This window comes from Electrona antarctica (assembly GCF_951216825.1).
Source record: "Electrona antarctica genome assembly, chromosome: 21".
NCBI classification, from domain to species: domain Eukaryota; kingdom Metazoa; phylum Chordata; class Actinopteri; order Myctophiformes; family Myctophidae; genus Electrona; species Electrona antarctica.
Genome location: NC_136802.1, coordinates 28,418,754 through 28,445,061, shown reverse-complemented (window position 1 = coordinate 28,445,061; position 26,308 = coordinate 28,418,754). Strand labels below are relative to the sequence as shown.

Here is a 26,308-nt window from a genome sequence, read left to right as displayed (position 1 = left end):
AAAGTTTAAAACTCCCTCCCTCTCATGAGGGTGGGACTTAGAAGTGTCCTTACTTACTGGCCAATCAGTGAGCAAGGACTGTCATGCAAGGTTTCCTATGAGAACTAGCAACAGATGAAACAATACCAATAAGAATGAATGTACCATATAAAATGTACAGAACATTATTTAACACCTGCAATGAAATAGTTAGACTGTATTCTTGACTCTAGATGCATATTTGACAAAGATACGTTGCATTCATGACAGACAGGACAGACAGACAGAGCAGAGCAGAGCTTGACCCAAAGATATGCCATGCAGCTGTTATCTATGGATGCAGCTAGGGTAAGAAGTTCACGCAGACCCCTGTGGGGTTTAATTACCCCCTAACAAAAGCTCTGTTTCTTCAAGCCTAGTTGTAAATAACTAAGCATCTTCTCAAAGGATCTTACCGTGAGCCAGTTACCACAGATTGCATTGTATAGTAAAACAGCTGTCTCAATTTACGCTCTGATTAGATCTTCAGGCTGTGTCTGTAAAACTAACTGATATGTCCATAATGTCTATATCAGATTCACCAGATCAAACTAACGTATTGTGTAGCCTACACATAATAAACCTCTCCATCAAACAGGGACAGGTCCCCCAAGATTTAAAACTTGCCAAAGTAACCCCCTGCACAAGAAAGGGAGCAAATTAGACCGCCCTATTTCTATTCTTAGCTCCATCTCGAAAGTGATGGACAAAATAGTCTATGAATGTACGAATTCCAATCCTTCTTCAGAACATCCCACTCCACTGACACATGCCTCCTCTATTTGAGTGACCACGAGGTGGATGCTGGCAAATACTGTGGCATGGTCAAGCTGGACCTCCAAAAGGCTTTTTGACACTGTGAACCACTCCATACTGGTTAACAAGCTAAAAGCAATTGGTTTTGATAGAACATCAGTGAGCTGGATGCAATCCTACCTGGAGGGGAGAGAACAGATAGTAGAGGTGAACGGAACACTGCCCCCCACACTCTTGGTTAGAGTGGGTGACAATATTAACACACAAAAAGTGTCCATCCTGGAGGCAAATCTTTCCGGTGATATAATGGTCACTCAACATGTCCGGGTTCACATTCTGGCTACTAGACTATAAAATGTCATGTGTCATTGCCAGTTCCAAACTGTTCATTTGAGGGACAGAAGTATCGTGGGACAGGGTTAGCAACGGATTATTAAATGTCTTGATATCATATTTGACCATAGGCCTAATATTGCCTCGCTTTGTTATTTAACCCATTTAGACCTACAAATGTCTTCTAAATCCTGAAAAAAACCCATGTTTCTGTCAGTCGTTCTCAAACATTTTCATGTCAAGGACCCCCCAAAAATATGTAATTGGCTGCAGACCCCCCATCTGAAAATATGTTGCCCCCCAGAAGCAAAGATTTTAGTTAAACGTTCACTCTGAAAGAAAAAAAAAAATATATATATATATATATATTCAAAGATTTGCGCCACATTCACAATTTTTCAAAAATAGCAGACCGACAAGCTCGTAGCACGGCACTCGGAGCCGCGCTATGAGCTTGTAGATCTGCTATTTTTCAATAGCTCAAGTATAACATAATGCTTAAAACACCAAAAGGGGTTAAAATGGATCATAAGTGGTACATATTCATAAAACACAGGAGTCAGTAGTTTATGCCATCATAACTTTTATGTTTGTATCGTCCAATCAGACTTCAGCTTACAGTCAGGACATCAGGACATCATGACATCACAGTGTTAACCAGCGGCCAAACATAAGAACATTTCACACAGCATGTCGACATCGCCAGCCGTGAATACGCACACACGCGTGATCTTTAAATGTTTCGTTTACATTTTGTTTACAACCTTTAAAATGTTTTTTTTGCCATTTTGTTTCTTGAAAACCTTTAAATCTTTGTTGTTAATAAAAACAAAAGAATAATCTTCCATCTCCTCGGTGACATGTAACAAAACTAATGTCATACAACAGTGTAAAAATTGTCACACCGAAAACGAAAAATGGTCAAAAATAAAAACAAAGAAAAGGGGTTCCCTCTCTGAGAAAAAATGCCCTCAAGAATAAGAAATGGAATGTCTTAAAAATAATTTAAAAAAAAAATCACCTTAAAACTCTCATGACTGCAATATGTAGCACGAAAGACATTTTTCTTTTAAATACAGAATCGTGTCGAACTCTTTTAAACAAACTCTCCTTTCCTCGCATACCAAAACTCACTCAGTCATGAACTTATAACCCATCTGTAGTGTAGTGTAGTCATGTCATCTCAAAACGTACTCATTTGAATTAATCTTAACACTGGCTTACATTTAATTTAATGTTCTAGTCCTGACTTAATAACCTGAAATAAAACGTTTTGTTTTAGTCTAAAAAAAAAGCCCAAACATTTTCTACAACAGGGAGACGTGTGCAGGACTTTCTCTCTACTCTAGTCTAGTCTCCCTGCATTGTGTTTGTGGCGCCCCCTCTAGGCGATGTAGGGGAAGTGCAGCAGCAACGCCTGGCCCGGTTTCAGGGTGAACTTGTTGAGCTCCAGCAAGGAGTCTACTTCCAACGCTGGATCTGAGGACACCTTCACCTTGGCTTGTTCTGGCAAACCCAGTTTAGCTGCAAGACAGAGAGGAGACACAGGAGTTAATATCTGACCAGCTGTCATCAATCATCATCGCCCTGCTGGCTTGTGGTGGACATTTTAGTTGACTAAAACACCTGTAGATTTAGTCGACTAAAATCACGTGACACTTAGTCGACTAAAACTAGACTAACACTAAAAACATTCCAGGGGACTAAAATGTGACTAAGACTAAATTAAGTTTCATTCCAAAGACTAGGACTAAAAACTAAAATAGAAATGTGCTGCCAAAAACCACACTGGTCTTCAGAGTATCTTTTATTACCTGTGTCCAGAGCGACGGGCACATCAGCGGAGCCCCAGTTGACGGCGGAGACAAAGCGGTCGCTCTGGTCCCAACGCCGGAGGAAGACCATGGAGGAGGGCGACGAGGAGAGAGCAGTGTACTCGCCGTGCAGCAGGGAGCGCTCTTTCCCCCGCAGGTCGCTCAGGGTCTTGAACCACTTGCGCGTGGACGCCCTCTCCGCCCGCTCCGCCTACAAAAAGAAAGATCCCATGGTTTGTAAACGGGGTTCTAGGACTTTAAGCAACTAGTCGACTAGTAGATCAACTAGTCGACCTTGTTGGTACTAGTTGATAAGAAAAAAAATATTTCCCCCCCCCTTTTTGTAGGCCTCAAGATGAGATAGATTATAGTTATAGTCACCAATGTACACAGTTTTTAAAGGTACAACTATTATTTAAAAAAAAAACTAGTAAGTAGTAAACTAGGCGCACACACACACACACCTCAGCGGTCTCGTTGACAGCGGTGCCCTCGGCCGGGGTCTCCTCTGAGTCCCAAATCATCATGGGAGATGTATCACCCTGTTGAGAAGGACAGAACATCATTCAATATACTGTCAATTATTTATTATACTGCAAAAGTCAACAAAAAACACAAAGTCAGAAAACGTCTTTCCCTCAGAGCTGTTAAAGCCTAAAGTGACTCCATTCCAATAGAAATGTGCTCACGTAGGCATCTAACCATGGGGAATTCCACTCATTTTCAACATTTTACTATGTCATTAATATACCTTAAAGTATAATTCTGTCCCCCCATTCTGTGTTTCTTAGAACAATCATTAACATTGTGAATCACATCTAGATGATGTCATCAAGATGTGATTCACAATGTGAATGATTATTTCTACATTGCAGTATTGCTACTTTTACTCAAGTACGAAGAAATTCGTTTTCCACACCACTGCCTCAATAAACCCACCTGAGCCTGCAGTCCGATCTCGTCTCCGTACATGAACACGGGGGTCCCGGGCAGCGTGAGCAGCAGCAGCTGGTACAGCTGGACCAGGCCGGGGGTCCCCGCCGCCACCTTGGACAGGCGGTCCTCGCTACTGGCACCCAGACCCCAGGCCACGGCCGTCATACTGCTGTCTGCCAGAAGGACGTCCACGGCCTTGATGCGCTCCTTGCCTAGAGAGAGAGAGAGAGAGATAGAGAGATTACACCCAGAACACACCTGTTACACCTATACAATCTCATTTCTAAATTTGAGCAAGAATATAATAATAATAACTTTATTTATATAGCACCTTTCCAAAAACAAGTTTACAGTGCTTTTACAGATAATAATAGCAGTAAAAATACAATAAGAATCCAAAAACATGCAAACACAATACAACATTTCATAAAAAGGCTGTGCAATAAAGGTTTTTACCGAGATTTAAAAGAGGATGCCGAGTTTGCCAGCCTGAGATGCTCAGGCAGTGAGAATGGTGCAAGCACTAGTTGGCCACCCGCTTTGAATGTTATCGACAACCTAAAATCACCAGTATGTTCTTACGTACCTCCAGTGTTGGTGACGAGCAGGTCAGAGAGGAGCAGGTCCACCCCGGAGCTGTTGAGATGGAGAGACACCTGTTCTGCTGTCTGGCCATCTACCACTCCCATTAGCAACCTGAGAGAGAGAGAGACAGAGAGAATGTTAACTATATGTCCCTCTACCACTCCCATTAGCAACCTGAGAGGGTGTTGTTCTTTATTAATGTTGTCTTCAAGTGTGTTTATGTTGGTACAGCTGTTATTTTGGCCAGTCTTATTTTGCGTCTTTGCCGAGGCTGCACTGTAATATGGCCTGCACTGGACCGCTGGTGTTGGAAAGGTCAATAAAAAAAGACCCAAAACTCTTGACTCTCAAATCCTACCGACATCAGACGGCAAATCTCACGAACATCCTGTGGTTACTGGTGCTAGATACCACTTGAGTGTGTTGCTGACACAGAGGAATAATAAAGCACCTTCTCTCCTGATTTGTCTCTCTGAAAACAAAGCCATTTTAATATGAATAGCTTGGGAATATTCAGGTCTCCTATAAAAAGGTGTGACACGGGAAGTAAACCAGGAGATTTACTCTTGCTATATTTCTCTTGGGTTTAAGTTCCATTGATAAATATTTTGGATATATAAAAGACAATTTTAAGAGTGCTTTGCGATCATTCGATCATTACAAAAAAAGTAATGAATACAACTTATCGCAAAGATGACAATAGATAGTTGCTGCAGACCTATTATAGTTTACAATGGCCAATGTTACCACAAGATGGCAGCCTAACATGAACCTCTGCAGTCATAATGGACTGCCCCACTAATCCACTCCCCCAAAAAAAATGAAAAACACCCCTCACTGCGCTGGAATGTCTTTTATCTCTGCCTTCAGCCAGAGACAATGGTCCACCCGCTTGCCCCCCCCCCCCCCCCCCAACGGTCCCACACACACACACACACACACACTGTCTCCACCCAACCAGTCAGACAGGAGAACTTCAAAACGACTCCCGGTTGGAGACAAACAATTGCAACTTCAGGACATATACAGTACAACCGCTCCACAACCAGAGCCGTAAACATCTTCTCTCATTGGGGTCCCTGGCATATCTTTTCAAATGGGGGCTAATTAGTGTCAATTTGGGGGTCCTTGACATGAACAAGTTTGGGAAACACTCTTACACCATCGGGTCTCAAAGTGTCATTTTCCACCAAAACAACGGTGGTCCTAGAACTGGTTCCGTTCTAGATTCTTCCGTAACCAACTTCCAGGGTTCTGAACCAATAAACTTCATTGTAAAGAAATACGTACTTTTTCTTGGCGTTCTTGTCGTCGTCGTCGGTGCGGTTGGCCTGGATGGCGGCCTGGAGCTTGGACCAATCAGGAGAGGCAGAGGCCACGCCGAGGCCCGTGACCTTGATGCCGTCCACGCCCGTGGCCATCCAGAACCCTGCTGCCTCCTAGAGGAGAGAGGAGGCACAACGCTTGTTGGTCAAACTGTAGTTTTTAACGTGGCTAGAATAGGGAGTTTCGTCCTACGTGCTGAACCTTAACCGTGACCTTTACGTACCGTGACCTGATCCAGGACGGCGGGCAGATCGGTAGCGGAGAACCAGCCGTTTGTTCCTGGGTAGTTTGGTGTGACGTCCAACACAACGGAGATACCTATTGAATTAAAAACATCAATTAATGCATTAGTTCATTAATCAACACCTACGGAGATAACCGTTTAATTAAAACATCAATTAATTCATCAGTAATTAATCAGCACCGCGGAAATACCTCGAGGGCAGTGTTGTTTTTGGCAGCAAATTTCCATTTTAGTCATAGTCTCTTGAGTAGTTTTCATTTAGTTTTAGTCACATTTTAGTCACCTGGAATGTTTTAGTGTTAGTCTACTAAACGTCATAAGATTTTAGTCTACTAAATCTACAGGTCGAACTCTACTAGTCGAACAAAATGTCTTTTGGCGGGCCTTGACGCCATTGTAATGGCTGATTTTACACTTGCTGAAAATAGCTGCACACAACGTGTCGCGCTGCGACGCGTTGTGTGCTTGTAGATCGGCTATTTTCAGCATGCAACCAAGTGCAAAATGACTTATACTAGATCTCTTGTCCACTAGTCCCTTCCTAGCATTTTAGTCTAGTTTTTATCTGTTGACGAAATTGTCAATACATTTAGTCTTAGTCATCATAGCTTAGTTTTCATTTAGTTTGTCAGTGAAAAAAGGTAGTCGACGAACATTTTTCGACAAAAACAACACTGCTCGAGGGACATCTCAGAGACATGGGTCTCTCAAGACAAACTGTGACACATCGCGCGTTCTCCGAACAGATTGCTAAATGAACCGATGAATAAGTGTGACAGTATTACCCTTCTTGTGAGCCTTCTCCAGCAGCATGGCCAGGTCCCGCTCCGAGCCATGCTTGGGGTCGATGCTCTTCATGTCCAGAGTGCTGGCCTGGTCCGGCTGGACCGTGTGGAGAGGTCCCAGGACCAGACCCTTCACTTTCAGGCTGTTCAGACTGTCCAACTTCTGTTCCACGCCTAGAGGGAGGGGGGAGAGAGAGAGGACAGAGAGAGGGGACAGAGAGAGAGAGAGAAAGAAAGAGTAAATAAAGCGTAAATAAAGCAGTCTAATGCTAATGGTAGTCGACATTATAGCTTCCGACATGTAATGGAGTATATAAGCATAACGTTTCAAAACATGGAAATCCTAACGAATAAAAAGCAACTCAAAAGTGCAATGCTTCATTTCAAAGTGCACTTTTCTGCCGGTGCAAAGAGGTGGGTGGTTGTTGAATGAAATTAAAAAGTATCTTGGCAGAGTATACAAGCACGCAAGCAGAAACGTGCAAAGACAACACTATAGTGAATTAGAAGCAACTCCAAAAGTGCCATACATTCCATAAATTAGAAGAAAAGTAGTGAAAATAGCCGATCTACCAGCTCACAACGCGCCGTGAAGTGGCACGTTGTGAGCTTGTAGATCTGCTATTTTCATTGGTTTGGGAGGTCCCTGCAGGTCACGGGCTAAAACGTTTAGGGAACCACTGGTGTGGTGGACTAAAGACTAGTTTTCTGTCTAAAGGGACTTGGCTCCCCTCACATTTTTCTAGACTTGCGTCTACATGTATAGTGTGTCTCTCCATACATGCAACACGTGAGCCAGTCTCCTCCAGTGTGGGTGGAAGTGGAGTGAAGAACACATTCAGTCACATGCTTCAGAGTGTGCTTCCCCCTGTCCCGAGGCCTGATGAAATATGATCCCCTCTCAACAACACGTTTTAAGAGTGCATGGAGCTGTTCTCCCCCCCCCCGCACCGCACCGAGCCCTGATAGAATACGATCCCCTCCTCTCACAGCCCTGTTGCACATGACTAGACTCATGCTACCTCTGCTCTGCTGCACACACTCTTCCATGTCAAGCCAAGGACATCCAGAACTAATATGCCTTATTTTTGGCCACAAAGACAAGTTCGTGCCAGGGACTTAATAATTGGTTAATAATTGGTTAATGTACGGAATGTATTGTGTACAAAGTAAGTAAAGTTTTCAATTAATTGTAGTGGACTAAAAAACAAATTAAAAAGAAAATTGTAATCAAGTACAGTACTTTAGTATGTGTACTTTGTTACCGTCTACCATTGATACCCTGTAACCTTGTGGAGAGAACACACAATATAAACGCCACAAGCCAAGTAGTCGACTATGTGTGTGTGTGTGTGTGTGTGTACACAGAAGCAGTGACTCATGCTAAATGCTCCTTTTGTTCAAATAAATCCTACAGTCCCTTCGGGTCGACTGAGATCAGTCAGCGCTTTGGTTACCAGGGGCAACCAGAGAGTAGACCGCTGGTCACGTGTGTGTGTGTGTGTGTGTGTGTGTGTGTGTGTGTGTGTGTGTGTGTGTGTGTGTGTGTGTGTGTGTGTGTTTTACCACACTTAATCCCGTCTGCGGTGTACAGAGATTACTCTGTCAGTGAGACTCACGGCCATGTTTTATTTCTAAGTGCTCAAGACAGTGCGCGTGGGTTCCATTTGTACACTCTCAGAGTTATGGGGGGTCCTTGAAATTAAAACACTAATGGAACAGAGCCTTCATTATTATTGGTAACACCTGGCCACCCAGCCCTAGTGTGAGCCACTCCCGAGGGGGATACACAATGTAACCAAATAGAGCGTTTACAGGTCCATTTGTAAACCCGACTCTCACGATTCTCTTTTGTTTTCCATGGCAATATTTATTGTCTTTAGTCTGTAGTTGCTGAACATTACTACGTTCAAAATGTGTCACCTGGAGCCAACAGCAACATCAACACGCTCGACTTAACCCTCTCTTAAAGTCTCTCTCTTGTAGCAAAAACACAAGAGTAACTAAAATGAATTGACTGTAGACAGCCAACTAGTGCTGCACCATTCTTGCTCAAATTTAGAAATGGGATCGCACAGGTGTCTGAATCTAGTTCTTTACGGCATGTCGTACCTTTGATGCCGTCTTCGGCGAAGGCCTCCAGGTCATTGATCTGGTAGAGCGCTCCCTCGTTCCACCAGTTCTGTTCGGGGATGTCCTTGCAGCGCGGTGCCTGGACGATGATCACGATGGCGCCCGCCAGCATGCCCACCCAGCCCAGCCAGAAGAGCACCAGCAGCGCACAGCGGGTACGAACCCAACTGGAAGGAAGAAGAAAACACACAGACACACACACACACCACAGGTTTAGCATGGGGAATTATACTATACTAGTCCATACCTGTTTGGGGATATGACGATATTCTTTTTTGAGGGGTGCTAGCCCCTCCTATATACAGGTTTAATGTTTGTCTTTAGTTCAATGTTTTTGTCAATGCCATTGAAGCAAAGATTTACGTCATAATGTGCCTCATTACGTCATATTGTCTCTTTATTGTTAATGCCGTTTAATGTTTGTGTTGGCACCGTTTGTTTTACATCACCTAATCAACATGAGTTAGACTTTAATATATTAGCGCCCCTCACTTCACACGGGTCAGTGTGATTTTTGAGTGGTGTAAACCACTCCTACAACTGGCTTTGTTAGTTTACGTGTCTGTTCGTACCAAAAAATTTGCATGGTTGCTATGGTCACCCAGTTCACACGGGTGAACCTACGCCAATTCTGTCCTAATTTTTTGAGCACAGAACATGTGTCCGTCCCCCGTTGGCACACCCGTTATGCATATCCAGGAGACCAGGACTACACTCAGAAGGAACTCGAGGGTTCTAAAGTAAAGTCACGTTGAAGTCTCGTTTCCTGACCATCAGACAAAGCTTGTGATTTCTCCCCTTTGACACACATGAATGGTTTGCAGTTTTTATTGCACGTTATGCAAGTTTAAGACATGCAAATCTAAACATTAATTTGCCAAAGTCCCTCCCCCTGGAAAACAGCTTCCGGAGCGAGGTCTCAATAATAGCTTGTAACTTTCCGGATTGTCGTGTGTAGACCATGACTTTTTTCCCGATGATACAACTTCTGTGCGCGTCATTTGAGAGCACTCGAGTGGAGCGACGTAAAATACTCTGTGATTTTACAAAGGTAGGTGAAAAATCACTAAACAACACGGGCATAGAAAGAGTAGCGTCAACCCCCTGTCACTCACTTTGGGGTCCCGGCCACCTTCATCAGCTGCTCCTTGCTCAGGCCGGTGAACTTGACATCCTCGTCGGGAACCTTCAGCTTGACGTTCCCGTTCTGCTCGGCCCCGCCCCCGGAGGCGGGCCCATCGCCCGTCATTGGCTGCTTCTCCGGCTCCAGCTCGTTAAGCTCCACCTCCTTCATGTCGATCTCTGCGTCCTTGCTCATGCTGAGAGAGAGACAGGCAGAGAGAGAGAGACAGACAGGCAGTACGAGAGAGACAGGCAGAGAGAGAGAGGCAGAGACACACACACACGATTAATTTGCATTCTGGTTTTGGCAGAGAAAGAAAGTCACTGTGTGGGAATTAAGGTTGCATGTTATTGGTAAAAAATACAGTAAGTATAGCCTAGGCCATACATGGGCAACTGGCAGCCCCCACCTTCACTTAATGTGGCCCTCAAGTTGAATACTGATATTTTATTGATTTGCAAACATGACCCGCTTTATACTTCAGTCTAAATTAGTAGCGTAATGAGGGTTCTGAACCAATCAGATCGTCGCATCCCTCCAGGCTATGGGGTCTCAAAGTCTGACTTCCTGCACGTGAATTTCGTTTGTAAACAAAGTGACAGGGAGACATGGGGAAAAGCCAACGGATTATTTCTATACACAACCTATATACATATTTTAGCGTGATGATTAAGTTTAAAACAAGTACACTGTCTGGATGTCATCTTGAATTGGATTAAAAACGGAGTAGTTCTGTAATCAAAACCAGCTGTGGAGGAGGTCAAATGAAGCATGGGAATTAAACTGGTGAGCTTCATTTGTATTTACTTTTATTGATGTGTATCTCTACACGTCATCACGCAGCACATTTTCGTGCTGCCCACCCCTGGCCTAGGCCCTAGAAGACTTTTACATGTAACAGAGTAGTTCTACATTTGACTACATTTACATAACCCCCCCCCCCTATTTAAAAAAAACTCTTTAGCGTGGACAGACAGCCTTTTGGCTAATGTAAACAAAACAACCTAAAAAAACAAACTCATTCGGGAATTGGTGACCTATCGAATCTTTCCCCGCCTAGGTGTCGCTGTTTCCCCACTGCCCGTTTACCAAATTCCAAATGGGAAATTTGGGAATACACTTATTTTCACTCCAAATGCATTTCGTTCCACTTGTAACCACTAACCGGACCTGAAGATGTTACTATCGTTATTACTAATCATTATACGACTCTAAAAACTACAATAACGGTTGCATCTTCTTTATATCTCCATTTACAAGAGAATTCATAGTATCTTCCGGGTAACACAATTCTATAGAGACACCCGTTTCGTTACATCCTCGTGTCTGTTTCTTGGCTGATGAAACACTTCTACAAAATGTCATGAATCACCAGGAAACACGACATATAAGGACAGCAGAGTGACTTTAATTATCATGTTAATTACTCTGTCATTAATTATAATTAATCAGCCACCAGTTACAAATATATATAATTAAACTATTTACGGTCGCGTGCGGCCACCTGTTGAATTATATCCGAGGGAAAAAAAACTAAGACTAAAATCTTCGCGAGCCTGAAAAAAGAACAGATCTACAAGATCTACGCGTCGCCCCGCGGCGCGTTGATAGCTTATAGATATGTTCTTTTTATGTTAACTCTCGCGATCCTTGGCGTCATTTTGACATTAAACTCGATCACTCTTCATAAACACATTTTAAAGAAATACAAATTTAAAAAGAGTAATTCCGTTTGATTTCATAACCATTTCCATGTCAAATAAAAAAATATATTACCTGTCTGAGAATGAGGTTAATAATCCGTGTCAAAAGTTCTCAGAAGAAAGGGTTTATTTTATTTTATATCGTTTTAAATTTTCTTCAGTGTGATGACGTGTTTCTGTGTAGTTCTTCTGGCTACATCCGGCTGCACTCACTATTTATCGCTGTGACACGGTTAACTCCGCCCACCACGACATCATGGACCAATCAGATCTCTCTCTCTCTCTCTCTCTCTCTCTCTCTCTCTCTCTCTCTGTCTCTCTCTCTCTCTCTCTCTCTCTCTCACGGCATTCTGTGATATGGCAGATCTACAAGCTTGAATTTTCAATAAAAACAAGTGGAAATATAACAATATAAATATACAATATAAAAATAAGAGTGCTACAATACAGTGCAGAAGCATTTTAAAAGAAAAAGCAATTATCTCAATGACTTGCAGATTTGCAGCGCTATCACTATTTTATGTAAGAATAGTCCAAGACACGTACCGGCCAGCAACACATGATCAAAGTTCAGAAGACGTCATCATTCTATCAGTTTGATAAGGAATTATCTTATGCCATGATGTAACCAAATGGACCCTTAGGCCTACAGGTCTGTAACTCTGAGAGTAACAAATGTATTAAACCAAATGGACCCTTACGGGTCTATAACTCTGAGAGTGTAACAAATGGAACCAAAGGAACCTTTACATACAGGTCTGACTGTAACTGAGAGTTTCGTCCTGACACAGTGGGTGGACAGAAATGTTATTAATAAAGAGGGTTTGCTTGTTATGATTAAGCCTTAATTTAGACCCGTTTAACCTACGGTATAGCCTACTGTACATATGTTGTTTTTAGAGCAACATGAATAGTTATTTTTGTTTTGTTTTAATTAAAACAAAACCTATTTTAGGATTTAGATCAAGGAGTTTTCAGAATGGGCCTCAGCAGCACTGCAGTAAAATAGTGTGAATACAATGAATAGAAATCAAAGTATGAAGCAGGAATTTTAACCTTACTTACAGTAAGTAAATGTAGTCTACTTTACTTTCCATCACTGCAAGCCAGCATGGCAATAGGAACCCTAGCTAGTAGTCAAATGAGTAGTGCGTAAAAATAGTAACTTAAATAGAATTACAAACTGATCTGCCATCTTGTTGTTGATGTCAGCTAGCGCGGCAGTGAGGTCAGTATAAAATTAGATTACCCCCCCCCCACACACACACACACACACACACACACACACACACGCACGCACACGCACGCACGCACGCACGCGCGCGCGCGCATGCTTTCCGTTGCCCAGGGCAGATAAACTGCATGAGACATTTAACTGCATTAATTCCTAGCTAAGCTTCCCTATTCTGGATGGTGCGAGCATTCTGCGAAAATAGCAAATCTACAAACTCACTATGCGTCGCAGTCCTAGGGACGTTTCCATTGTGGTCCTATATGTACTCAATTCATCAACAAGTTGTTTTGAAGCCAGCCTAAACGAGTTCATCCACAGTGTAGAGAGACTCCTGTTCTCTCTACTAGAGAGAAACTCTGAGAAACCCTGTTCTCTCTACTAGAGAGAACAGGTTAGACCGCATGCATGTATAGCAAAGAAACCTACAAACTTTGTGATTCCCTTGTGCTGTGGACTTGTAGATGTGCTATTTGCCCCTCCTGCCCACTCATCCAAATGAAGAAAAAAAAAATGTGTGGAAGAATTGTGATTAGAGAATGTTACATGTTTATTATGACATATTGGGGTGCATGGTTGGTGCCCTGAACCTGAACCCAAACCGTGTGAGAACAGCCACTGCTCTAGTCGAACCATAGACTGTAAAAGGTTTGAACGCCCTACCAATGGCCATTAAGCAATGTTAATCCCTATACTCCTTCCAAAACTGCTCCCAAAGAGCAAAGTTAAAGCCCCCCCCCCCCCCATTTTTCCATACTGTACACAAGTATAGGCCTATATTTGTATGTCTTTAAATGTTCTGATGAATTGAAAATGGAGGACCTGTGCTTTTTCTGGTTTTATCCTCGTAGCAGTTTTTGTATTGACTTTGAAACGTACCCATTCTAATAAAAAGGGCTGACAAGACAACCACATTTTCGTCAGTGCCTTACCCCTTATCCCTAAACTTATTTGCCTTTGCTTTTACTATTTTGAAAAATATTTTGAATATTTCAAATAGCCGATCTACAAGCTCACAATGTGTCGATGTCTTAAAATGTTTTTCAAAATAGTAAAAAAGGCAAAGAAGTTTAGGGGTAAGGGGCTGTGACGAAAATAGGACCTTTTTCATATCAAAGCCCATTATTTATTCAGCATTTCTACGGACCACCATTTGATGAGATTTAGCCTCTCGGACCCAAAACCTAGAATATTCTTGTTATCGTTGGATAAGCTTTTGTCCACAATTCCATGCTGTATTGATGTACCATAGAAGGAGAGATAACAGGCAAACATTGATCAAAAAGGTGTTTTGCATGCTCTAATGTGTAGACTTCTTGTAAAAAAAAAAAAAAAAAACATTCTCCTGAATGCTATGCCCTCCAGCATGGCATGGAAAGGAGGGCATTTGCATTTCTTTCACCATAGTAAATGCTGCATTCGTGGTCTGGAGACAGACGGGTAAAAGGGCAGGGGCTGAAGCCCCCTTTGATGTCTATGTGTTCACGTCCCTGGACCACCAGGAACCACTGCCCTATAGTGCCATTCGTAGCATTCTTGACTCCATCCAGGGCTCTTTTCCCCATTGCACTGTGAGCTGTTTGGCTCTTATGTAACGGCGTGATAAATCACGTCTTGTAAAGCCAGACGACACTATACCCAACTGGACTTGGAGTTCAAATGTCACGTGCACCTCCAGCAGCACCATCGCCACGGTTACACCGACGAGGCTTCTAGGAAAACACCCAAGATGTTTTTAAACGGTGTTCCCACATTTTTATAGAGGGTGTTAAGTTATATAATGTGGTCAGTCTGGTCAGTCTTCATCTAGTCTCTCTCTCTCTCTCTCTCTCTCTCTCTCTCTCTCTCTCTCTCTCAGAGAGAGTCAACAGACTGTTGACTCACGTCAACTAAAAGAGGGCGCTGTACTTTATGCTGAATAAACGGAAAGGATTTGATTGGATCAGAGGGGACAGCTGACTGATTGAAAGAGGAAGCAACTGTTTGTCACAAAACAATGGAAATGACCTTTGACATCAAAGAGACACAGCTCAACAGTGCAGTGTTGATTTCATCAACTGAAACTATGACGAGAAATGTTCTTCGATTGTTCTTTTTTCACTGGCGAAAACTAAATACAAAAATCACACCTGTGTGAAGTGAGGGGCGCTCTTTTATCATCGTACAGTACATCATCCTACATCATCTCATTCCGGCCAATCACAATTTGCGTCCTCACCTTCGTCATGTTTGTGTTACTCAATGTTTGTGTTTACACAAACACTCAAAATTGTCCATTCATTGTCAATGGCATTTCATTTTAATGTTTGTGTTTACACAAACACTCAAAATTGTCTCAACATTGTTTGTGTTGGGACAAAAAAAAGGGTTACATACACCAAAAGCTGGACATAGGAGGGGTTATCGCCCCTCAAAAACTAAGCTATGATGACTAAATTTATAAGACTAAATATATTGACAATTTCATCAACAGATACAAAAAATAGACTAAAATGTTAGGGAGGGACTAGTGGATAAGAGATCCAGTAGAACTAAAAGACAAGTCATTTTATGTTTGGTTGCGCTCTGAAAATAGCAGATCTACAAGCTCACAACGCGTCTTGTAGATCGCTATTTTCGGCATGCAACAGAGTATAAAACTAGAAAAAGTGCCCCTCGGGGCACAGGACTCCACCAGGGCAGGTCAGGTCGTGGCCTCCTGGTGGCGCTATTATAGGCCAATGTAAAAAGGGTGCCACCGGGTCACGTGGAAAACGTGACCCAGGCATGCCATTTGTTCTTATGCCTTTGATGGCAATTGGATGCCGTTCTCGAAAATTTGGGGCAGAGGTTCATCGTTGGCATCCAGGGAGTGTGTGCAAAGTTTGGCATCGACCAGGTTAATTAACAGTGTAAAGTTGGCCGGTGGTCAAGGCTCCAAGAACAGTTCAAAGTCCAGGAATGCAGGGGTTTTTATGTTTATTACCCTCCACAAACACCTAATAAATAGCAGTGCAGCATATATACAGTGGGCCTATAGGCAGACAATGACAATAACACGAATAAGGCTGGCCAAAAATAACTTCAAAATCTGAAACACTTGAAAAGCGAAACTAAATAAACACGACAAACTAAGAACTTGAGAACATGTTTAAACAGGCTAAACCTTGCACACGAAGGCCCTGGCAGCTCTCCCATTGCGTTGTACTTGTACTAGTCAGCTTCAAGTCAAAACTGAGCCTCACCTGAAGCCTCCCTTGTATAACGGGTGAGCCACACCCAGAACACAGATTAGCAATTTACTGTCAATGAACTAATCTCCATATATCTGATATCCTATAAACCAGCAATACAATTATACCAAAAACTTGTACACCACTATATACATCATATTTTAGACTTTAGATACCAATAATACACATAATATACCAAATACACTTTAAAATAATATTGCAAACAGCTACACCCAGCTACTATTGTCTATAGGGCTCGGGCTGCCCCGTGACAAACGGTGCCGGAGATTAGCTGTACACAGATGGACGGACGGACACACGGACGGACGGACACATGCAAGGACGGAGTGCAAAACTTACTCTCCTCAACCCATGCCTTCGGCTGGTGGAGACAATCAGGCATTACGGTTACGGCACCATCAAAGGCACCACCACCAAAATACATTTTAGTTGACTAAATCAACTGTAGATTTAGCCGACTAAAATCTATTCAAAAGACTAAAACTAAATCAACATTTGCTGTCAAAATCAACACTAGAAAGGAGGTGTCATTCACCGCTTTTTCTCCTTTGTTTGAATTTGTTGATGACATTATTGTGTTAATTGTATGCTCTGTTGATGAATTGAATACATAATGGTAGGACCACAGTGGAAACAAGTGCCCAGGACTTGTTTTGTGTTATCCTTTTAGCCTTACTGTCTGACTGTACCTCTGTGCTGTTTACATGTATGACTGCATGTAGTGGCAGCGGTGGCCGAACGGTTTGCGGAGCGGTCTTGATACCAGAAGGTCGCCAGTTCGTATCCCCGGACCGGCACGCTAAAATTACCACCGCTGAAGTGCCCTTGAGCAAGGCATTGAACCACTACCATGAAATGTTCTATGAGCAGGGCCTGGCTGTAAACAAGTATCTGATGCTTAGTCCAGTTACCCTGGGTAAATATAGTAACTTTGCTTTGCTTTGCTTACTATTAATAAAAGTTTCCAATTCTGATCAAATGAGTGAATCATTCAATTTAATCTAATCTTAAGTAACAAACTGCCCTCCCACTGCCCTCCCACTCTGGGCGCTTTGGTGTAGAGCACATCAAAGCACAGCCTTCTACAGAAACCTAGGAGGTACTTAAAAAATTGAGTGCTCCAATCAACCCCATAATAGGGGTATATAGCTCTAATCATCACCCTATAACTCCAATCATCAATAAACCTCTCCATCAAACAGGGACAGGTCACCCAAGATTTCAAACTGTCCAAAGTAACCCCACTGCACCAGAAAGGGAGCAAATTAGACCCCGGCAATTACTACCCTATTTCTATTCTTAGCTCCATCTCGCAAGTGATGGAAAAAATTGTCTATAAACAGGTTGAAAAGTATCTTGCCACAAAAAAATGAATGTACAAATTTCAATCCGACTTCAGAACATCCCACTCCACTGACACATGCCTCCTCAATTTGAGTGACCACATCAAACACGAGGTGGATGCTGGCAAATACTGCTGGACCTCCTAAAGGCTCTTGACACCGTGAACCATTGGTTTTGATAGCACATCAGTGAGCTGGATGCAATCGTACCTGGAGGGGAGAGAACATATGGTGTCTTCCCCGTCTTCCCCCCCCCCCAGTGAGCTGTGGCGTTCCACAAAGAAGCATACTAGGGACTTTACTGTTCCTAATATATGTAAACGACATTACATCAGCTTGTGACTGCAACTTGTTCCTGTTCGCAGATGACTCGGCACTGCTGGTCTCGGACAGGAACAAACTGCAGGTTGAAAAGGCCCTACTACTTGGCCTCACTCCCCGAACCCACTTTGACAGGCTGGAATGGCATTAGGGTTGACGACAGAGTACAGCATCTTGCAATGGGCCTGGTCCACAAGATTCGATACACCACCAAGATACCCATGTACCTGTCTAAATACTTCCTTAATGTCAGTGAAGTCAAAGCAAAGCAAAGCAAAGTTCTTTGTTTACCCAGGGTAAGTGGACTAAGCTCGAGATGCTTGTTTACAGCCACGCCCTGCTCATAGAACATTTCATGGTTGGGGTTCAATGCCTTGCTCAAGGGCACTTCAGCGGTGGTAATTTTAACGTGCCGGTCCTGGGATTCGAACTGGCGACCTTCCGGTATCAAGACCGCTCCGCAAACCGTTCGGCCACCGCTGCCACAACACCAGAGGGAGTTCAACAAACCATGTGCAAACCAGATTCGGCACAAACAAGGGACGGAATTCATTTTGCTAAACGGAAGTCACAACGTGCTGCACAGAAGAAGAAAAAAACACATGAAAACAAAATGAAAGGGAAACAAATCACAAATTTAAAGGATGCAAATAGAAATGCAACAAACAAAAGCTGATGGTACAGAAATTCAACATGATAGGCTGTACAGGAAAAGACAAGGGAGGTTTAGGAAACCTATAAAGGGTTTAAGAAACCTTGTTTTATAATTGGAAGCCTATAAATATAAGCCTTGATACTGTACTTCCACGTTCATGTTTCAGGCTGCAGGCTTGTTGTTGGATATTAGTTTTGGTGACGTGAGATGAGCGGAGCATTGTGAGCAGATATGGGTGAGATTGTGTGGCCTGTACGGAAATGAAAACACTGATGTTCTGATCTGCTGTGTGTGTGTGTGTGTGTGTGTGTGTGTGTGTGTGTGTGTGTGTGTGTGTGTGTGTGTGTGTGTGGGGGGGGTAAACATGTTTACCCCACACAGAGGGGTAAACAGAGCAGAGGGGTAAACATGTTTGGGTAGGTTACAGAAAGCCATGTAAAACGATACACCTCACATCTGGATTTGGCTGCAGGCAGGCAGGCAGGCAGGCAGGCAGACAGACAGACAGACAGACAGACAGACAGACAGACAGACAGACAGTGTGGACAGGACATGTGCAGCGGAGGGGTAAACATGTTTGGGTAGGTTACAGAATGCCACGTAACACGATACACCTCACGTCTGGATTATTTGGCTGTTAGTACAGTTCCTGTAAATTGTAAAACAGCGATGACGCCTGTTTTCACGTCATTCTACTGTACAGAATGTTCACTATGACAGTGATGATGTGACACTGTGTGTTTTGACATCAGCGTTTCAGAGAAATAAATAGAACACACAGATTATTTTCATGTGTGTGTGTGTGTGTGTGTGTGTGTGTGTGTGTGTGTGTGTGTGTGTGTGTGTGTGTGTGTGTGTGTGTGTGTGTGTGTGTGTGTGTGTGTGTGTGTGTGTGTGTGTGTGTGTGTGTGTGTGTGATATGAGGTCACCGGGTCACGTGGAAAACGTGACCCAGGCATGACTGTGCATGTCAGCCATGCTGGATCGCTCAGCATGCTACTATTATAATCTCATCAACCCCAGCGGGTGTCCCTATTCTGAGGCTAGAAACATTCTGTGAAAATAGCAGATCTACAAGCCCACCATGCGTCGCAATGCGACACATGGTGAGCTTGTAGGTCTGCTATATCTTCTACAAGACATGACGCTGCATATCTGCTATTTTCTACAAGCAAAAGGCTTGTTTTAATATAGCTGATATTTTCTACAAGCAATAGGCTTGTAACTTAGCTATTTTCTACAAGCAATGACATTGTGGATCTGCTATTTTCTGTAACGATATTAGGAGTAAAGTGAGAACCGGTGTGGGCCTAGTATAGAGGAACTGGGTCAACTGTTAGGGTGCTGATGCACATGGTGACGGTGCTGGAAAAAGTAGGCTACTGATATGTTTTACTTATGTCTCGTACACAGGCACGATATTTGCTCGCGTGACGATCGCGCTTGCATCACGGCATCCTGCACATGCGTGAGATTAATAAATATAATATAGAATAAATATTTCAATCAATCATCTGCGGTGATTGAACAGAACGGGATCATTTCTGATTTCTGACTTCTGAGACTTTTTAGACGGGGTACGGAGTGAGCACCGAAGGCGCGCAAACCTGGAGTGAGTTCAGTCGGCGAAATCAACTGTAGATTTAATTTAGTCGACTAAAATCGTATGACATTTAAGTCGACTAAAACTAGACTAACACTAAAACATTCCGGGTGACTAAAATGTGACTAAAAATGTTCTGCCAAAAACAACACTGGTACAAGTACAGTTCAACACAATAAGGTCTGCTAAGGAGGATTTCTTCATGATGGCAACATGAACTCTAGTCTAGTCAGCTGACCACAAGGGTCAAAGGTCACATGAGTAGACAATGTAGTGGCTAGAAGAAACTGGTGAGAGAGAGAGAGAGAGATTACAGAGAGAGAGGGCCGGGGGAGAGAGGGTTAGAGACAGGGAGAGAGAGAATATGAGTGGGTCATTTCACAGTCCTTTCACAGAGGAAGCAGAAAGCAGGGTAAAGGTGACACTCTGCAGAGAGAGAGAGAGAGCGAGAGAGAGAGAGAGAGAGAGAGTGTAGATCAGGGGTGCCCACACATTTATGACGTGAGATCTACTTTCAAAATGACCAGCTCAACAAGATCTACCCACTGAAAAAATAAGTGTACCATTGCTGAAAATAGTTTAAATATATAATGTACCTGGGGGGGCTTAGGAATAGGGAGGGGGGAGAAATTATTTATTATTATTATTATTATTATTATTGTTTCTGCTGTCAAAATATGTCCCCCCCGTATTTAACTTAAACGCCCAATGCATTCTCAATGGCAATAGCACAAACTTTGGCATGCTACTAGTCCTACATACGTACACCTAGAAACCCCATTCAAACCTATTTAGGTTCATCTTACATGTTTGCCTGAAAAGAAATCTTTGAAATGTTTCATAGTTTTAGAAATATAGTGCTTTCAAATTTGAGAAATTTCTAATGGGGCTCAATGGCAGCTCTATGGCACGTCAAAAAATGACTTTCACCTAGAAACTCTATTCACACATTGTATAATTCAGCTTACTGTGGAGACACATGCTGGAACGTTTTACTTTGAAATGATTTGTAGTTTCGGAGTTATTTAACTTAAACGCCCAATGCATTCTCAATGGCAATAGCACAAACTTTGGTATGCTACTAGTCCTGTAGATGAAGGAGTGAGACAGGGAGGGACAACAGACAAAGAGACATGGACGGACAAAAATAAAACATCCCTCCCTCTTCCCCTCTTGACAGTAGGTCTATAGGAGAGAGAGAGAGAGAGAAACCAGGCCCCCTGTACTGTACTATATATACACACACACACACACACACTCCATCTAAACCAAAGGGGTGGTTTGTGAGGACGGGTGCATATGTTGGTCAGACATATAGTAAAGGTTCCCACACACCGAACGCGTTTTTCGGATTTTTAGTGGCGTTTCTCCATCGGTTTTCTGAAAAACGCGTCCAGTGTGCAACCACCTTTAAGGTCCCCACACACTGAGCGTGTTTTTCAGATTTCTAGCGGCGTTTCTCCATCGGTTTTCCGAAAAAACGCGCCCAGTGTGCAACCACCTTAACAGTCCCACATGCAACAGTCCGACATCCGACATGCATATAGCCTACAGTATCAACTTTGTTTTTGTCGACTAAAACTAAGACGAAAAATGTTCGTCGACTACCTTTGGTGACTACAACTAAGACTAAATGTATTGACAATTTCGTCAAACAGATACAAACTAGACTAGGAAGGGGACTAGTGGACAAGAGATCCAGTATAAGTCATTTTACACTTGGTTGCATGCTGAAAATAGCAGATCTACAAGCTCACAACGCGCGCTGCAACACGTTGTGAGCTTGTAGATCTGCTATTGTCAGTGTGTAAGTGTAAAATCAGTCATTACGACGGCATCATGGCACAGAACACATTTTAGTCGACTAAATCACCTGTAGATTTAGTCGACTAAAATCTTATGACATTTAGTCGACTAAAACTAGACTAACACTAAAACATTCCAGGTGACTAAAATGTGACTAAAACTCAAATCAAAATTTGCTGCCAAAAACAACACAGTATTGAACAGCAGATATATGACATGCCTATAGCAGATATGAAGACGAGGATAAGAACAGAACAGAGCATGCCTATAGCAGATATGAAGACGAGGATAAGAACAGAACAGAGCATGCATCTCATGACATACAGTGAGTCTCTCCGGTACAGTAGGGCGAGTCATCATATCATATCTCTACAGTGTATGCCTTGATGGTGTCTTTTAATGGCTGATTTTACACTTGGGTGCATGCTGAAAATGGCCAATCTACAAGCTCACAACATGTGGCGGTTGTGAGCTTAGTTTTTATTTTAGTGAAAGTGAATAGTGAATTATTTCGTTTTTATTTCTCGGTGAAAAAAGGTATAGGTCTTTTTACATATTTTTGTCAAAGTTTTAGTCAACGAACGCTTGTGAAATAAGAATGCTCGACATGTAGACAAAACAATCACATTGTCTCCATTGTCCTGTTAATATAAATACATCGCTTCAGGGTCTGAGAGGACTTAGAAAAACCAACAAGCACGCACGCACGCACGCACGCACGCACGCACGCACGCACGCACGCACGCACGCACGCACGCACACAATCCTGAATCCTGATCTGTGTGTGTGTGTGTGTGTGTGTGTGTGTGTGTGTGTGTGTGTGTGTGTGTGTGTGTGTGTGTGTGTGTGTGTGTGTGTGTGTGTGTGTGTGTGTGTGTGTGTGTGTGTGTGTGTGTGTGTGTGTGTGTGCGAGCGTGGGTGTGCGTGTGCGTGTGGGTGTGGGTGTGTGGGTGCGTGTGTGTGTGCCTGTGAGATCCTGACTGTTCAGATAATGAAAAGAACAAACAAGCACACATGCCTTCTCAGACCGGATTGGACCGGTACGGTGCGGTCCAGCTGTACCGCTCTGCTTTCATCTCATTGTTTCTCATGCTTTATTTCATCTGCTCACTTTCCTGATAGAAACACTTTCAGTAGTAGCATATACTGAATACTAGGGCCTTTTTCTTTACTAGAAATACTAGAAATATGTTTCCAAACACTTTCAGTAGTAGCATATACTGAATACTAGGGCCTTTTTCTTTATTAGAAATACTAGAAATATGTTTCCAAGCACTTTTAGTAGTAGCATATACTGAATACTAGGGCCCTTTTCTTTTTTAGAATTACTAGAAATATGTTTCCAAACACTTTCAGTAGTAGCATACTGAATACTAGGGCCTTTTTCTTTATTAGAAATACTAGAAATATGTTTCTAAACACTTTCACTTTCAGTATAGTAACTGCAAAGGATTTGTGCTTTGTTTGTGCTGTGTTTGTTTCGAAAAGCTTTATGTGACATAGCTCAGTTTACACAATACACAATGCTGTGTCAGTGTGTCCCCTCCAACTGTATACATTTCTCCATTTTCAACTGATTTTTATGATATTTTGACACTTGCTTTTGGCAATGTAAATGTATGTCTTCTCATGCCAATAAAGCTCCTTTGACTTGAATTAAATTTATAAAGAGGAAGAGCACATATCATCTCTTCCAAAAGGAGAGTTTGTTTTCTGCTAGTCAAGTCCTCTAGCTTCTTGCTCATGGTCGCTTCACCGTGAGAAACTCTCCCACTTTCATGTCAGACCTGACCCTCCCCCCTCTTACGCACGCACGCACGCACGCACTCTCTTCTCGGTATTATGTGAATGCCATGCCCCTGGCTGGCACTGAATGAATGAAGAATGAATGAATGAAAGAATGCTTTGGTACCCTGACCTGTGTGTGTACAGAATATTAAACACTGTAGCTCCATGTGCGCACACGCACGCACGCAAGCACGCACACACACACACACACACACTGACACACACACACATACGCGCACACACACGCACACACACGCGCGCTCACGCACACACTGACACACACGCACACACACTGACACGAGCGCACGCACACGCACACACACGCACGCACGCACGCACGCACGCACACACACACCCAACAATACGTTCCCATTTATTATCACCAGTACATCTCAGATGTAAGTATTTTATTGTAGGTTATTGTTACAAAACATAGGTCAAATTTAGCTCTGGTCCATCGCCTTCTACTGCTTCTACGATTCTGCCCTTATACTGCAGGGCAGAATCGTAGAAGCAGTAGAAAGCGATGGACCAGAGCTAGGTCAAATTAATCCATCTATAGCCGATCTACAAACTCACAACATATCACGCTGTGACTGCTGTGAGCTTGTACCTTGTAGATCTTCTAATTTCAAAAGATTGTATATTATATGTGGAATTCTGGTATTATATTGTGTACAGACTACAGAGTAGCTATTTTCTTCCCCTGTAGCCTACTGCAGTTCATGAAGAATACTAGGTGCAATTAATGTTTTCCACCGAGGTGGAAAGCCTGGTGAGGCGAGGTTAGGTGCAATGAGGTTACAATGATCTGTAGCGCCCTCCGGTGTATTCCCGTGTTCATTGCAAGGCTAAAGCAGGCTTTTCAGAAAGAATACAACTGGACGGCAGGTGCTAACCTGACTCCGCCAGATGGGGCAGCAGAGAGTACACTGGTTCCCCCCTCCTGCTCCCATCTGGGAACTCTCAGGCAGACTTGATGCCCGGCCACAAAACGGCCTGGCCAATCAGCAGCAGCTAGAAGTTAGAAGCTGCTGCTAGTCAGGTTAGGCAGGTGCAGGACCTTAAGGAAATACGGTATATATACAAAATAAAAGTCTGCACACTGTACACTTTGTAAAGCAAAGCAGTCAAGGCTTTATTGATTAACGTTTCAACACAGAGTATTCATGGGTGATTCTCAAAAATAGCAGATTTACTTACATGCTCACATCGTGCTGCATAATTTTTTCAACATTTTACTGCTTCTCTTTTGAGGGGGTCCCTGGCACAACAGATGAGTAGAGTGGATACGCCCCCTCATCTAGACGGACCCCTCACCAACCTTAATCCCGTAGTTTTAACTCTCACCAACCTTAATCCGGTCATTTTAACGGACCCCTCACCAACCTTAATCCGGTCATTTTAACGGACCCCTCACCAACCTTAATCCGGTCATTTTAACGGATCCCTCACCAACCTCCGGTCGTTTTAACGGACCCCTCACCAAATCCGGTCGCTTTAACGGACCCCTCACCAATCTTAATCCGGTCGTTTTAACGGACCCCTGGCACCAACCTTAATCCGGTCGTTTTAACGGACCCCTCACCAGGGACGAATAGTTTTCATAATCCTCAAGGGGGCCCGTGCCGCCCCGCCTCTCTCTCTCCATCTCTCTCGTGTGCGCAATGTCTGTGACTGTGACTGTGAGACTGTGACACAGACGCGGTCAATAATATATAGCATAAATAATAGGCCAAATATAACACTTTCCCTCTATCTGTGACTGTGATCAGCTCCTCACACACATACCTACCTGGCAGGTTAAGCACCCAGATTAGCATTTCAATGCCTGATCTGCATTTGTAGCCTACAAGGGACAGGCAACGCGGAATGTAGAAAAACTAGAAATCCCCTAAAATCATCAAGGGGGCTCGAGCCCCGCAGCCCCCACGTAGTCGTCGTCACTGCCCCTCACCAACCTTAATCCAGTCGCTTTAACGGACCCCTTGGCACCAACCTTAATCCGGTCTTTTTAACGGACCCCTCACCAACCTTAATCCGGTCGTTTTAACGGACCCCTCACCAACCTTAATCCGGTCGTTTTAACGGACCCCTGGCACCAACCTTAATCCGGTCTTTTTAACGGACCCCTCACCAACCTTAATCCGGTCGTTTTAACGGACCCCTCACCAACCTTAATCCGGTCGCCTGTAAAACAAGCGCCCCCTCAGTGACCATCGACTACCAGGCTCTGCGTAAAAGGTCATCCCCCTCACTGGCAGCTGCGTGGCAGGTCACGTAGTAGGATACAACAGTAGTGAAAAGTGAAACCCAGACATGTACGTGTGTGAGTATAGGAATCCCTTTTAATACTCTATGGTAGGAAGTAGGAATCAATTCAGACCGCGGCCATCTTGCCAGCAAGGTGCTATAACTAGGTGCAACTTCCCATAGACAGCCCAGCATTCATCCAAACAGAAAAGTCCTATCTAATTGTATTAAACAACGTCAGACTCACCAACATTACAGCTGTACAGAAAGCTTGAATTACCCTCTTTCAATCTGTAAGTTTTTGTCTCATAAAAATCCA

The 26,308-nt window shown here is 43.3% G+C and overlaps 1 protein-coding gene across 1 annotated transcript; it reads right to left on the bottom strand.

The window, feature by feature from the left end:
* Window positions 1-1,958: 1,958 nt before the first annotated feature.
* slc3a2a (solute carrier family 3 member 2a) lies at window positions 1,959-11,959 on the bottom strand. Its single transcript, XM_079491060.1, has 11 exons — window positions 11,830-11,959; window positions 10,046-10,249; window positions 8,910-9,097; window positions 6,798-6,971; window positions 5,992-6,086; window positions 5,733-5,881; window positions 4,444-4,553; window positions 3,861-4,069; window positions 3,386-3,463; window positions 2,922-3,132; window positions 1,959-2,631 (listed from the first exon to the last, which is right to left on the bottom strand). The coding sequence occupies exons 2-11, from the start codon at window positions 10,246-10,248 to the stop codon at window positions 2,492-2,494; spliced, it is 1,557 nt and encodes a 518-aa protein (XP_079347186.1). The 5' UTR covers window position 10,249; window positions 11,830-11,959; the 3' UTR covers window positions 1,959-2,491.
* Between the last annotated feature and the right edge of the window lie 14,349 nt (window positions 11,960-26,308).